Consider the following 15,084-nt stretch of genomic DNA (forward strand, 5'->3'; position numbering starts at 1 on the left):
CCAGGCCTGGACACAACTGCCGACCAAGGGACTTCTTCAGGCTGAAGCCACTTGGCAGAAAGTTGGGACCCCAGGGGGGAGGCAGAGCACAACTGAAGAACTACACACTCTACTGGCAAAGCGGAGCCATGCTGTCTGTGGCCACTGGAACGCAGGCCCTGTCTGGACGGCACCCCGCTGACGCACCCGCCTTCCAGAACGCCATTCAAGAGAGGGGTACAACCACAGAGGAAGCCAGGCTGCCACCGCACAAAGAAACACAGCCCTTAACATAAACCTGAATAAATAATCGCATTCTCTAGATACAGGGGGAAAGCAGCAGGTAAAAACTAAAACCAAAACCAACTAACCAAATAAACAAACAAAAAAAGCCAGCAGAAAAACTGACCCAGGAGAAAAGGTAATTCAGGCAACAGAAGACTTACCTTTTAAAACCCTAATTAGTATCCTCTAGACTAGAGACTGAAGGGACTGCTAGAACATAAAGCATGAAAGCAGCAGTCACAGAACAAGAGTGCGGGCTTAGAAATTAAATACAAATATGATTAATGACAAAACACTGTGGGATGGGCTGGATAGTGCTTTGCATGTGCATAAAAGCATGGACGTTTATCTGCATAATAAGGAAATCTCCTAAAATGAATGGCAGGGACTTCCCTGGTGGCGCCGTGGTTAAGAATCCGCCTGCCAATGCAGGGGACACGGGTTCGAGCCCTGGTCCAGGAAGATCCTACATGCTGAGGAGCAGCTAAGCCCGTGCGCCACAACTACGGAGCATGCACTCTAGAGCCCGCGAGCCACAACTCCTGAGCCCACGTGCCACAACTACTGAAGCCCGCATGCCTAGAGCCCATGCTCTGCAACAAGAGAAACTACTGCAATGAGAAGCCCGCAAACCACAATGAAGAGCAGCCCCCGCTCGCCACAACTAGAGAAAGCCCGCACACAGCAACGAAGACCCAACGCAGCCAAAAATAAATAAATTTTTTAAAATAAATAAATTAAATTAAAATTTAAAAAGACTGATCAGATTTTCAAAAAGCCTTGGTGCCAGACTAAGGAGTTACTCTCTCTCCTAGAAGGAACAGATAAAAATAATAACTACACGTAATATTTTTCACCTCTTACTGCGTGCCACTATGATTTAAGTCCTTTCTGTGTATTATTTCATTTGAACTTCACAATAATACAAGTTGGGCATTGTGAGGACGGCAGAGACCTTATGGGACCTGCTCACTTCTGAGGGCCGTCTGGATCTGGGGCCGTGGAGGAGACGGGGGCAGTGGGGCTGGGACAGGGGGACGGGGCAGGGGACCAGCCAGCGGACGAGCAGCTGCTGCCAGAGGGAGGTGGTGAGTGTCGGACGGAGAGGCCAGCTTCCGGTGACAAGTGCATCTCAGAAGGCGACTCACCCCAACTCTGAGCCCCCTCGTGGTGAGGAGACGGCAGCAGGAGGGGGTCTACATCCTCAAAATGGTCATTTTGGTTATGTGTATTTTACCACAATTTGAAAAACATTTGTACGTGAATCACTGTAGTCACTTTACTCACAACAGACCAAAAACGAAAACAACTCAACGTCTATGAAATGGTGAATGGATAAATAAATTGTGCTATGTCTATACAATGGAATATTATTTGCCAACAAAAAGGAATTAAGTCCTGATTCATGCTACAGCATGCGTGAACTGTGAGAAGATTACGTTAAGTGAAAAGAAGCCAGTCACAAGGGATCACATAGTATATGTTTCCCATTTATATGAAATGTCCAGAATAGGCAAGTCCACAGAGACAGAAGTAAATTAGTGGTTGCCTGTAGCTAGAGGTGGGGGAGGGAACGGGGAGTGGCTACCAACGGGTATGGGGTTTCTTTTGGGTGATGAGAATGCTGTAAATTGAAAAACTGATTGTGATAATGGTCACACAACTCTGAGAATGTATTAAAAACTATTGAATTGTACACTTTAAATAGGTGAATTGTATGGCATGTTAATTATATCTCAATAAAACTGCTATTTTTAAAACATAATGAGGAAAAAAATGTAATGACATTAAAATGGCTGGATAGGTCTTTGGGGAAAAAATACTCCCACTTTATACTATCTGAAATTAATTTTGATAGATAAAATATTTAAACTTTCTTAAAAAGGAACTATAACAGTACTAAAGAAAAGATAGATTTTTAAAAAAATTATCTTAGGGAGTAAAGGTGTCCTCCCTAAGTACAACATAAAGCTCAGAGACTAAGAAGAAAAACACTGATATAGTTGTCTATATAAAAAATTAAAACTGCCATATTGAAAAATACTGCAAGCCAAGAGGCAAAAAGCATAAATACAAAATGTATTCACAATGAATATAAAAGGACAACACCTTTCATACATAAAGAACTTTCAAAAATGAATTAGAAAAAAGCAAATTGAAAAAACCCAATGAAAATGCTCAACCCCATCCACAGTTACGACGAGAGACCATTCTGCAAATCACAGTTTAGTGAAGGTTAAAAACATTGATAACGACCAGCGTTCGCCAGGCCATAGGCAAGGGTAAAGCGGTACAACCTTTTTGAAGGGTAATTTGGGAACATCAAAATTTTGAATGCACATACCCTTTGAACTGGAAATCATGCCTCTAAACAACTACAGTTACAATTGCCCTTAGACATGACTCTACTCGTGACTTCTTGTGCTCGTGTCAGGACCTGTAGCTGACTCTCTCCTTCTTTACATTGCAGAGTATCCCATGACCCCGCCATACCTTATTTTTTATCTGACTATTCCTTTCCTGAAGTTCTCACCAGTAATTCCTGTCCATACGCACAGAGAACTGTCTGGAAGGAGACCGAGAAACGGTTACCAGTGTTCACTTCTAGAGAGGATGATTGCTGCATTTCTCTTCTGTTCTACCTAGAACAATGGGTATATATCACTCTTTTTTTTGGCCGTGCTCCACAGTATGTGGGATCTTAGTTCCCCAACCAGGAATCGAACCTGCAGCCCCTACATTGGAAGCGCGGAGTCTTAACCACTGGACCACCGGGGAAGTCCCAGTTCTTAAAAAAGGTTTTTAATGAAAAAGTCAATAGCCATACTTTATAACTGCACATTAGAAAATCTACAGGGTTTTTTCCTGGGAAGAATCGTGACGATATATGGAGAATCTATTAAATAGCATTTGAAGCAAATAAGGGACTAAGGAAAGACCAACATCTAACAAACGAAACAGCACAACGCCAGCCATGCCCTCCGGACTCGAGCAGGTGCGGCTTCCTCACTCACCAATCGAACGTCGAAGCTTGCTGCACTGGGTGCCGGGGGGCAGCTTCAGCATCTCCCTCCAATTTCTACTACGACCGACTTTTTTCCCATATCCTCCTAAATTTGAAAAAAGCAAGGCATTTTTGTAACAATCAGAAACATCCATTTTTTAAAAAATTATTTATTCATTTTTGGCTGCCTTGGGTCTTCGTTGCTGCGCACGGGCTTTCTCTAGTTGTGGCGAGCGGGGGCTACTCTTTGCTGCGGTGCGCAGGCTTCTTATTGCGGTGACTTCTCTTGTTGTGGGGCACCGGCTCTAGGCGGGTGGGCTACGGCACGTGAGCTCAGTAGTTGTGGCTCACGGGCTCTAGAGCTCAGGCTCAATAGCTGTGGCACACGGGCTCAGTTGCTCCGCGGCATGTGGGATCTTCTGGACCAGGACACGAACCCGTCTCCCCTGCATTGGCAGGCGGATTCCTAACCACTGCGCCACCAAGAAAGTCCCAGAAACCTCCATTTCTGACAACTTCTTCCATTCATGTATTCTGTTGGAGTAGCTTGGGTACCTACGATGAGGGATCTGGAAGGCACCCTGATGAAGTGTGAAAATCCCACCGAGGCAATCAGTCACTGGCTCTGTCCTTTAGAAATCAGGTGACCTGGACCTTCGTAAGCAGCTCTGCTAAGCCTATATCCAAGTTTGTAAACCGGACCTAATATCATAAAGGGCTGCTTATAAATATTCGTTCAACAATTATTTATGAAGCACCCACTATATACCAAACACCTTCCAAGTGCAGGAAATACAGTGGGAAAAAAAGACCATTCTAGTGAGGGAGAGAGATTAAAAATCACTTAATGACAAGTGATAAGAAAAAAATTAGCCAATCATATCGTGATAAACGGTGTGAAACAAAATCAAGCAAGGCACAGGCGCAGGCTGCTCTTTGGGCCGAGGCAGGACCAGGAGAGACCCCTCTGGAGGGTCACGCTTAGGCAGAGACCTGGGATGTGAGTCTCGGGAAGGTCTGGGAGAAGAAGACTGTCCCTAGCGAGACAAGAATGGTGGGAAAAGCAATTACATGATATTTTAGAAAGAGGTTTTTAAACAACTGACCTTTAAAAAATGTTTAACTCCGAGAAATTAGAACCTTCGATTTTAAGCATTCTGAGGAACTGAAGTTTTACTGAATTTTATCCAAGAGAAAACATACAGTTTTCTTGTTTTGGTTTGGTTTGGTTTGGTTTTGTGGTTATTTTTTTAATTAATTTTTATTGGAGTGTAGTTGCTTTACAATGTTGTGTTAGTTTCTGCTGCACAGAAAAGTGAGTCAGCTATGTGTATACGGGTACCCCCTCTTTTTTGGATTTCCTTCCTGAACCCTACTCAGAGCACAGAGTAGAGTTCCTTGTGCTATACAGTAGGTTCTCATTGGTTATCTAAAAACATCACAGTTTGGGCCGGTGACTAAAGCCTCCAGGACTATTGGGAGGAACAGGGAAATCAGGAGGAAGGTCCTGTTTCTCGGGGAAGTGACGCGCTCCCAGTTTGGAGAGGAAGACACCAGAAGACGGGGGGCTGTTTTAGGCTCAGGAGGGAAGGCCTGGCTGCAGACAGAGATTTGACAGTGGCTGCCTAGTGGGTGCAGGTGGGAGACACGGGGCCTTCCTCCTCAGCCTTCCTTTCTGCTCCACTACTCCCCCCATTTCAACTGAGATCGTGAGCCCTGGACTTGCACCCACTCTCCGGACGTCCCAGAGCACCTCAAGGTCAGCTTCAAATTAGACTCATCACCCCCTGCAATCCAGTCCTCTTTCCACACTGAGATTCCTGCCAACAGCTACCGTCTACCAGGCCAAGGAAGCAGGAAACTGGGGCACCATCTAACTCTGTCTGCTAAGCACCGCAATCAGTCACTCAGGAGGGGTGCGCTGCTGCGGTCCTGCGTGCAGGGCCCTGTCAGGCACCAGGCACACCGTGCAGAATCACGGAGGCCAGCCCGGCCTTCAGAGGCGCTCCTGCCCGCCCCCCAACCCCCACCCCCACCGCCCTCTCTACTGTCCTTTCACGCCAGGGCCACCACTCTCCTCCACCTCCCTTCTAACTGGCCTTCCGACCTCTTCCTCCCTTCCAGACCCTCCCCACTGCTTCTCAGGGTCACCTTCCTAACATGCATATACAAGCTCACTTCTCCACCGCCTACAGACCCTGAAGGTGTCGCGGAGTCTGAGGATGAAGTGAGAACAGAGCGCAGCCCTGCCTGACACCATCCCCAGGCACACCGTGCTCAGGCCACGCCACTTACAAAACCTCCACTCGGCTCAAGCAGGACCCCCTCCAGGAAGCCCACCCTGAGGGCTGAAAGGAGGAGGAGAGTTAGGACAGGTCCACAATACCCTCACCTCTCTAGGACCTTCCCACCTATGGACTCGTTCAATCGCCCCCTCGGATGTAGGTACTGCTACTAGTTAGTCCCTTTTCTCACATAAGGGACCCAAGCTAAGAGTAAATAACTTGCCACTGTCACACAGCTGGCGAGAGAAGAACCGAGACACACTCGGGCCTGCCTGACTCCAGGAATCCCGCTTAAACAGTCCTGTCTATTAAGAAGCAGTAAGCTTCAACCAAAGCGGTTTGGTTTTGTTCTTTTCTCTTGAAGTGCAAAAGCATCGAAACTAAAGATTTGCCATGAACACGTTTAGAAGTTAAGGTATGTTGGGACTTCCCTGGTGGTCCAGTGGTAAAGAATCTGCCTTCCAATGCAGGCGACGCGGGTTCGATCCCTGGTCAGGGAACTAAGATTCCACATACAGTGGGGCAACTAAGCCCACACGCCACAACTACTGAGCTCGCGCGCGCCTCGACTAGAGAGCGAAAACCCACGCGCCAACTCAACTAGAGAGAAGCCCGTGCGCTGCAACGGAAGATCCCGCGTGCCGCAACTAAGACCCAATGCAGCCAAATAAATAAATAAATATTAAAAAACGAAAAAGAAATTAAGGTATGTGTGAAATGAAAATAAGAGTAAACCAAAACTCCCAAGATGTCAGAAATGGTTATGGTGATGGCCATAATAATGAGTAGCCCTTATTAGCATTTACTAAAAGCCAGATACTTTTCTAGAAGTTTCACAAGTCTACTCTCACTAAATCTTCCCATTAGCCCTACAAGGCGAGTACTGTTGCTGAGCGCTTGTTATAATCCTCATTTTACAGGTGTGGAAACGAGGGCACAGATGTGTGGAATAATCGGCCCAAAGCTTTACAGCCAGTAAGCAGGGACGCTGGGATTTGAACCCAAGTAACCGCCCTGGACAGATGGGGACGCCACCTTTGTCACAGCAGCTGTTTTTCCATCAAGAACCAGGACTGCCAAGATAAATGCGCAATGTGAGGAAGAGCCGGCCCCAGTGGGTCCTGGATATTGAGGGGCTTGTGACGCGGTTTTATACCTTGAATGCCATGATTATTTTTATAACATATTTTGTGACGTTACACACCATCCAACTACAATCATGAATTTAGTGTGTATTATTCCAATCCATTTGTAGATATCTGCGTGTGTGTGTGTGTGTGTAGCCATGAACAATATCGTATTGTTTTAAAACAAGATTCTTAAACTGGGATCCACAGCAGATATCGGGGTGTCCCTGAATTCAAACTGGAAAAAGAAATCATCTTTATTTTCACAAACTTCCAAGCAAAATTCATCACTTCCTTCGGCTATAAATATAGACAAAAGTACAATCACATTAGCAGTGCCTGCGACTTTATCACCAGAATTCAGATTTTCATGTCACATCATCGTTATTAGAGGTAACTCAAGATATCTCGTATCTCAAACGACTTTGAAATTACAGTATAGGTGCCAGGCCAGCAGCCAGACTGTCTACAAGCACTCATGCGACACGGCCAACCGACTCGTAGGCAGCTCTGTGCCGGGCAGTTAATCGTTCAGACTGCGAGTGGCCAGGTCCCAAGTTCTCACATGGGTGGTCTAGCTATGTACTTTACTCTCTACAATTCCCTACAACTGTATTGATCAACACACGGAAGGAGGTTAAGGCCATCCCTCAGTTTACAATCCCCATTTGAGCTGATCAACAAGAGCCCTCACGCTGACAGATCTTTAAGAGACGACACCTTAACTTGCCTATGTTTTACATGTATTGCCTTGTCACTTAATGCTCGAATAAGAGAGCACATATTGTAACATGAATCCATTAAAAATTTTATAATTATTTTAATATAACTGGCTTCCTTTACAACTGTAAGTAATTAATTTTATTTAGATTAAGAAGCCCTATTCTAGAGGTTGTTAGATTAACAGGAATGGTGTGTTACTGCATACATCACTCTACAATTTAATATTTTTTCAAGCAACTCGGTCCATTTTGACACAACTGGCTTACTCCATCCCAGTCTGTTCCTCCTCGACCCCCAGCCTCAGGCCTTTATTCCTGGTCACCCCACCTAAACCGTCATGCCCCACCTCATGTCCAACCCTTAGCATCTCCCTTCTCTGCTTCACTATTTCTTCTTAGCCCTTAACACTATCTACTCCACAATCTGTTTTACGTACCTTGCTGAGGACCTGTCTCCCCACTAGATTATAAACTGCTTGAAGAGAGGCGTTTTACCTGTGTTATTCGTAACTGTATCCCCGACATCTAGATGAGTATCTGGCATAAAATAACCACTCAGTAAACATTTGTTGAATGAGTAAATGAATTCGTTTTCATGACTGTACAGCAATTTACTGTATGAACATCCACCCAATGTGAGAAAACAGCCACAAACCATATATCTGGTAAGGGATTATTATCCAGAATATATAGAGAACTAAAATTCTACAACAACAAAAGGCAACCAACTCAAAAATGTGCAAAGGAGTTGAACAGACATTTATTCAAAGAAGATATACAAATGGCCAATAGGCACATGAGGAGATGCTTAACATCCATAATCATTACAGAAACGCGTATCAAACGTTGTACGACTTCATACCCATGGAGAGGCTAAATCAAAAGAAACAGAAAATAGCAAGTGTTGATGAGTGTGTGCAGAAAGCTGAACCCTTATGCACTGTTGGCGGGAGTGGAAAACAGCACGGAGGTTCCTCAAAAAAATTAAAAATAGAACTACCATAAGATCCAGCAACTCCGCTTCTGGGTACATACCCCAAAGAACTGAAAGCGGGACCTCGAAGAGATATTTGTACACTCACGTCCACTGCAGCACATTCATAATAGCTAAGATGTGGAAGCAACCCAAATGTCCATCAGCAGACAAATGGATAAGCAAAAGAAGTACATACTTAGAATTATTCATCCTTAAAAAGGAAGGAAATTCTGACACATGCTACAATGTGGATGAACCTTAAGGGCATTATACTAAGTAAAATAAGCCAGTCAGAAAAAGACAAATATTGTACAATTCCACTCATAGGAGGTATTTAGAATAGTCAGCATCATAAGAGATGGAAACCAGAATGGTGGCTTCCAGGGGCTGGAAGGAGGGGAGCATGGGGAGTTATTACTAATAACGGGGACAGTTTCAGTTGTATAAGATGAAAAGGGTTCTGTGGACGGATGGTGGTGATGGTTGCACAACAATGTGAATGCACTTAATACCACTGAACTGTACACTTAAAATGGTTAAGATGATACATTTTGTGTGTATTTTACCACAATAAAATTTTTTTTGAAAAAAAAAAGAGAGATCTAGTCAAACAACATAAAGTCATTTGCGGTTTAAGTACTGAAAAGGTATCACCCAGCTCTCCACTTCATACGCCACCAGAAGTGAAGATGATGTGCAGATGCAGCAGCCTTGGTGAGGGAGGTGTTGGCTGTGACGACTAATGCCGTAGAAAACTCTCCAAGCACAGGGCAGAACGTAACCAGAACTGCTGAAACGGCAGACCAGGCCCCAGCTTCTTCCTGGACGCCGCTCCGGGGTTATCTCTCTTCCCTTCCTGCATCCAGTGTCAGTGTTTACCTTAGCACACTCACTGCAAAGACGCAGGAAAAAATGCCTCTCAGTCCTTCCTCATCCCGTGAGAAAATCCCAGGGGGGATGAGAGAAGATACATCAGATTTCCCTCTAAGTACCTTACCTGGCCAAGTGAGGGGAAAAGAACACCTCGCCTCCGGCCCATTCGTTATCACAGTACTTCCTGAGAAAGGCGATTCTGATGCAAAAGAATCGCTGTACAATCTCAGAAGAAAGGGTGGGCTTCTTACTTGCACCCACTACACCGTTTGTGCCCTGGCACTTCTGTCCCAGGGGAAATGGAGCTGACAGACCCTCTGCTCCTTTTGCTTGTCTACCTTTATTTGCTTGTCCATACGGGGCTTCCCTTGTTTGAGCGCTTTCACCATCTTCTGGCTCTGAAACAGCCCCTTCCCCTCATACCGCCCAACAGTAATCCTTTTCCTTAGTGTTTCTCTAAAACGCCTGCAAAGAGGAAGGAAGAGACCAGCAAAGTCACAGCCCCGGTGCTCCTGATGCATAAAAGCCAGTGAAGTGGACAGGCTCCTCCCAGGGAGGGTCACAGGCCAGAGGTGCAGGTGCTGCAGAGCGGTGGCCAGGACTCAAGGCTCTGCTTGGCCTCTGACTTCTGGGCCAGAGCACAGGGTGACAGTAGGTCATTTCCAGCTCCACATACTGACGAGGAGGCAGCCTATACCCGCCAGGCCGGGTCCTCCCTTTGCACCTGAGAAACCTTGATCACAGGATATCCGCTGACTAGTAGCAGCAGGGCTCTGACAGAAACGGAGCTGGCACAGAAGGTAAGCATCTTATTTGTCATTTTCTTAGGAAAGGCCCCTAATTCAGACTTTCACTGAGTCATACTGGCTTGATAATTCACGTGAACTCAAGTTAGTGAAATTCTGATGTACTTGATTTAATGCTGATGTACGTAAAGTCTTCGGAGAAAACATAAAGTTGTGTTTCAGTAAAAAGCTATACGTTGTATTCACCTGGCACCTCCGGCTAGGTTATCCAATTCTAGGCTTCCTTGTCTCTGAGCTGTCGTGCAGCTGTCTGTAAATCACAGGTGATGACGGGCAGACATTCGAGCCATCTTATCTGGTAGTTTCCATGGTCTTCTATAGAAAAATCATTTTGCCTCCATTTGCAATTCAATTCCTTTACTCCATAGAAACTTTAGCCTTTTTTTTTTAATATAAACTTGGTTTTTATTGATTTTTTTTTTTTCCCAGCCACGTGCAGCATGCGGGATCTTAGTTCCTCGACCAGGGATCAAACCTGTGCCCCCTGCAGTGGAAGTGCAGAGTCTTAACAACTGGACCTCCAGGAAAGTCCCAAATTTTAGCCTTCTGACTTTTTCCTTTGAACGGATCATAATATCTGCTTGGTTCACTCACATATGAGGAAAATAAAACGCATGTTCATTTTATTTTTTTAAATTTTTTAATTTTACTTTCCTTATTTTTTTATACAGCAGGTCCTTATTAGTCATCCATTTTATACACATCAGTGTATACATGTTAATCCCAATCGCCCAATTCATCACACCACCACCCTCATCCCCCACTGCTTTCCCCCCTTGGTGTCCATACCTTTGTTCTCTACATCTGTGTCTCAATTTCTGCCCTGCAAACCGGTTCATCTGTACCATTTTTCTAGGTTCCACATATATGCGTTAATATACGATATTTGTTTTTCTCTTTCTGACTTACTTCACTCTGTATGACAGTCTCTAGATCCATCCACGTCTCTACAAATGACCCAATTTCATTCCTTTTTATGGCTGAGTAATATTTCATTGTATATATGTACCACATCTTCTTTATCCGTTCGTCTGTCGACGGGCATTTAGGTTGCTTCCATGACCTGGCTATTGTAAATAGCACTGCAGTGAACATAGGGGTGCATGTGTCTTTTTGAATTATGGTATATACCATAATTCTCTGGGTATATGCCCAGTAGTGGGATTGCTGGGTCATATGGTAACTCTATTTTTAGTTTTTTAAGGAACCTCCATACTGTTCTCCATAGTGGCTGTACCAGTTTACATTCCCACCAACAGTGCAGGAGGGTTCCCTTTTCTCCACACCCTCTCCAGCATTTGTTGTTTGCACATTTTCTGATGATGCCCATTCTAATTGGTGTGAGGCGATACCTCATGGTAGTTTTGATTTGCATTTTTCTAATAATTAGTGATGTTGAGCAGCTTTTCATGTGCTTCTTGGCCGTCTGTATGTCTTCTTTGGAGAAATGTCTATTTAGATCTTCTGCCCGTTTTTGGATTGGGTTGTTTGTTTTTTTAATATTGAGCTGCATGAGCTGTTTATATATTTTGGAGATTAATCCTTAGTCCGTTGATTTGTTTGCAAATATTTTCTCCCATTCTGAGGGTTGTCTTTTCATCTTGTTTATGGTTTCCTTTGCTGTGCAAAAGCTTTGAAGTTTCATTACGTCCCATTTGTTTATTTTTGTTTTTATTTCCATTACTCTAGGAGGTGGATCAAAAAAGATCTTGCTGTGACTTATGTCAAAGAGTGTTCTTCCTATGTCTTCCTCTAAGAGTTTTAGTGTCCGGTCTTACATTTAGGTCTCTAATCCTTTTTGTGTATGGTGTTAGGGAGTGTTCTCATTTCATTCTTTTACACGTAGCTGTCCAGTTTTCCCAGCACCACCTACTGAAGAGACGGTCTTTTCTCCATTGTATATCCTTGCCTCCTTTGTCAAGGATTAGTTGACCATAGGTGCATGGGTTTACATCTGGGCTTTCTATCCTGTTCCATTGAGCTATATTTCTGTTTTTGTGCCAATACCGTATTGTCTTGATTACTGTAGCTTTGTAGCATAGTCTGAAGTCAGGGAGTCTGATTCCTCCAGCTCCGTTTTCTTCCCTCAAGATTGCTTTGGCTATTAGGGGTCTTTTGTGTCTCCATACAAATTTTAAGATTTTTTGTTCTAGTTCTGTAAAAAATGCCATTGGTAATTTGATAGGGATTGCATTGAATCTGTAGATTGCTTTGGGTAGTATAGTCATTTTCACAATATTGATTCTTCCAATCCAAGAACATGGTATATCTCTCCATCTGTTGGTATCATCTTTAATTTCTTTCATCAGTGTCTTATAGTTTTCTGCATACAGGTCTTTTGTCTCCCTAGGTAGGTTTATTCCTAGGTATTTTATTCTTTTTGTTGCAATGGTAAGTGGGAGTGTTTCCTTAATTTCTCTTTCAGATTTTTCATCATTAGTGTATAGGAATGCAAGAGATTTCTGTGCATTAATTTTGTATCCTGCAACTTTACCAAATTCATTGATTAGCTCTAGTAGTTTTCTGGTGGCATCTTTAGGATTCTCTGTGTAGAGTATCATGTCATCTGCAAACAGTGACAGATTTTCTTCTTTTCCCATTTGTATTCCTTTCATTTCTTTTTCTCCTCTGATTGCCGTGGCTAGGACTTCCAAAACTATGTTGAATAATAGTGGTGAGAGTGGACATCCTTGTCTTGTTCCTGAGCTTAGAGGAAATGCTTTCAGTGTTTCACCATTGAGAGTGATGTTTGCTGTGGGTTTCTGACATATGGCCTTTATTATGTTGAGGTAAGTTCCCTCTATGCCCACTTTCTAGAGAGTTTTTATCATAAATGGGTGTTGAAATTTGTCAAAAGCATTTCCTGCCTCTATTGAGATGATCATATGGTTTTTATTCTTCAGTTTGTTAATATGGTGTATCATATTGATTGGTTTGCATATATTGAAGAATCCTTTCATCCCTGGAATAAATCCCGCTTGATCATGGTGTATGATCCTTTTAATGTGTTGTTGGATTCTGTTTGCTAGTATTTTGTTGAGGATTTTTGCATCTATATTCATCAGTGATATTGGTCTGTAATTTTCTTTCTTTGTAGTATCTTTGTCTGGTTTTGGTATCAGCATGATGGTGGTCTCATAGAATGAGTTTGGGAGTGTTCCTTCCTCTGCAATTTTTTGGAAGAGTTTGAGAGGACGGGTATTAGCTCTTCTCTAAATGTTTGATATAATTCACCTGTGAAGCCATCTGGTCCTGGACTTTTGTTTGTTGGAAGATTTTTTCATCACAGTTTCAATTTCATTACTTGTGACTGGTCTGTTCATATTTTCTATTTCTTCCTGGTTCAGTCTTGGAAGGTTATACATTTCTAAAACTTTGTTCATTTCTTCCAGGTTGTCCATTGTATTGGCATAGAGTTGTTTGTAGGAGTCTCTTAGGATGCTTTGTATTTCTGCGGTGTCTGTTGTAACTTCTCCTTTTTCATTTCTAATTTTATTGATTTGAGTCCTCTCCCTCTTTTTCTTGAAGAGTCTGGCTAATGGTTTATCAATTTTGTTTATCTTCTCAAAGAACCAGCTTTTAGTTTTGTTGAACTTTGCTATTGTTTTCTTTGTTTCTATTTCATTTATTTCTGCTCTGATCTTTATGATTTGTTTGTTCTTCTTTCTCTAATTGCTTCAGGTGTAAGGTTAGGTTGTTTATTTGAGATTTTTCTTGTTTCTTGAGGTAGGCTTGTATTGCTATAAACTTCCCTCTTAGAACTGCTTTTGCTGCATCCCATAGGTTTTGGATCATCGTGTTTTCATTGTCATTTGTCTCTAGGTATTTTTTGATTTCTTCAGTGATCTCTTGGCTATTTAGTAACGTACTGTTTAGCCTTCATGTGTTTGTGCTTTTTACGTTTTTTTCCCTGTAATTGATTTCTAATCTCATGGCGTTGTGGTCAGAAAAGACGCTTGATATGATTTCAATTTCCTTAAATTTACTGTGACCCAGGATGTGATCTATCCTGGAGAACGTTCCGTGCGCACTTGAGAAGAAAGTGTAATCTGCTGTTTTGGGATGGAATGTCCTATAAATATGAATTAAATCTATCTGGTCTATTATGTCATTTAAAGCTTGTGTTTCCTTATCAATTTTCTGTTTGGATGATCTGTCCATGGGTGTAAGTGAGGTGTTAAAGTCCCCACTATTATTGTGTTACTGTCGATTTCCTCTTTTATAGCTGTTAGCAGATGCCTTATGTATTGAGGTGCTCCTATGTTGGGTGAATATATATTTATATTTATAATTGTTATATCTTCTTCTTGGATTGATCCCTTGATCATTATGTAGTGTCCTTCCTTGTCTCTTGTAACATTCTTTACTTTAAAGTCTATTTTATCTGATATGAGTATTGCTACTCCGGCTTTCTCTTGATTTCCATTTGCCTGGAATATCTTTTTCCATCCCCTCACTTTCAGTCTGAATGTGTCCCTAGGTCTGAAGTGGGTCTCTTGTATACAGCATATATATGGGTCTTGTTTTTATATCCATTCAGCAAGCCTCTGTCTTTTGGTTGGAGCATTTAATCCATTCACGTTTAAGGTAATTATTGATATGTATGTTCCTATTACCATTTTCTTAATTGTTTTGGGTTTGTTTTTGTAGGTCCTTTTCTTCTCTTGTGTTTCCCACTTAGAGAAGTTCCTTTAGCATTTGTTGTAGAGCTGGTTTGGTGGTGCTGAATTCTCTTAGCTTTTGCTTGTCTGTAAAGCTTTTGATTTCTCCATCAAAACTGAATGAGATCCTTGCCGGGTAGAGTAATCTTGGTTGTAGGTTCTTCCCCTTCCTCACTTTAAGTATATCATGCCCCTCCCTTCTTGCTGTGGAGTTTCTGCTGAGAAATCGGCTGTTAACCTTATGGGAGTTCCCTTGTATGTTATTTGTCGTTTTTCCCTTGCTGCTTTCAATACTTTTTCTTTGTCTTTAATTTTTGCCAATTTGATTACTATGTGTTTCTGTGTTTCTCCTTGGGTTTATCCTGT

The 15,084-nt window shown here is 42.8% G+C and overlaps 1 protein-coding gene across 1 annotated transcript in view; it reads right to left on the reverse strand.

Annotated features, from left to right (window-relative positions):
• Positions 1-15,084, reverse strand: part of LOC132426350 (uncharacterized) — a 31,609-nt gene that overhangs the window by 2,771 nt on the left and 13,754 nt on the right. The window contains exon 2 of the mRNA XM_069540717.1: positions 3,279-3,374. Within this exon, the coding sequence (XP_069396818.1) occupies positions 3,279-3,374 (96 nt within the window). The remainder of the gene's footprint in view (positions 1-3,278; positions 3,375-15,084) is intronic.

The sequence above is a fragment of the Delphinus delphis genome, chromosome 5, assembly GCF_949987515.2.
Source record: "Delphinus delphis chromosome 5, mDelDel1.2, whole genome shotgun sequence".
Taxonomy (NCBI): Eukaryota; Metazoa; Chordata; class Mammalia; order Artiodactyla; family Delphinidae; genus Delphinus; species Delphinus delphis.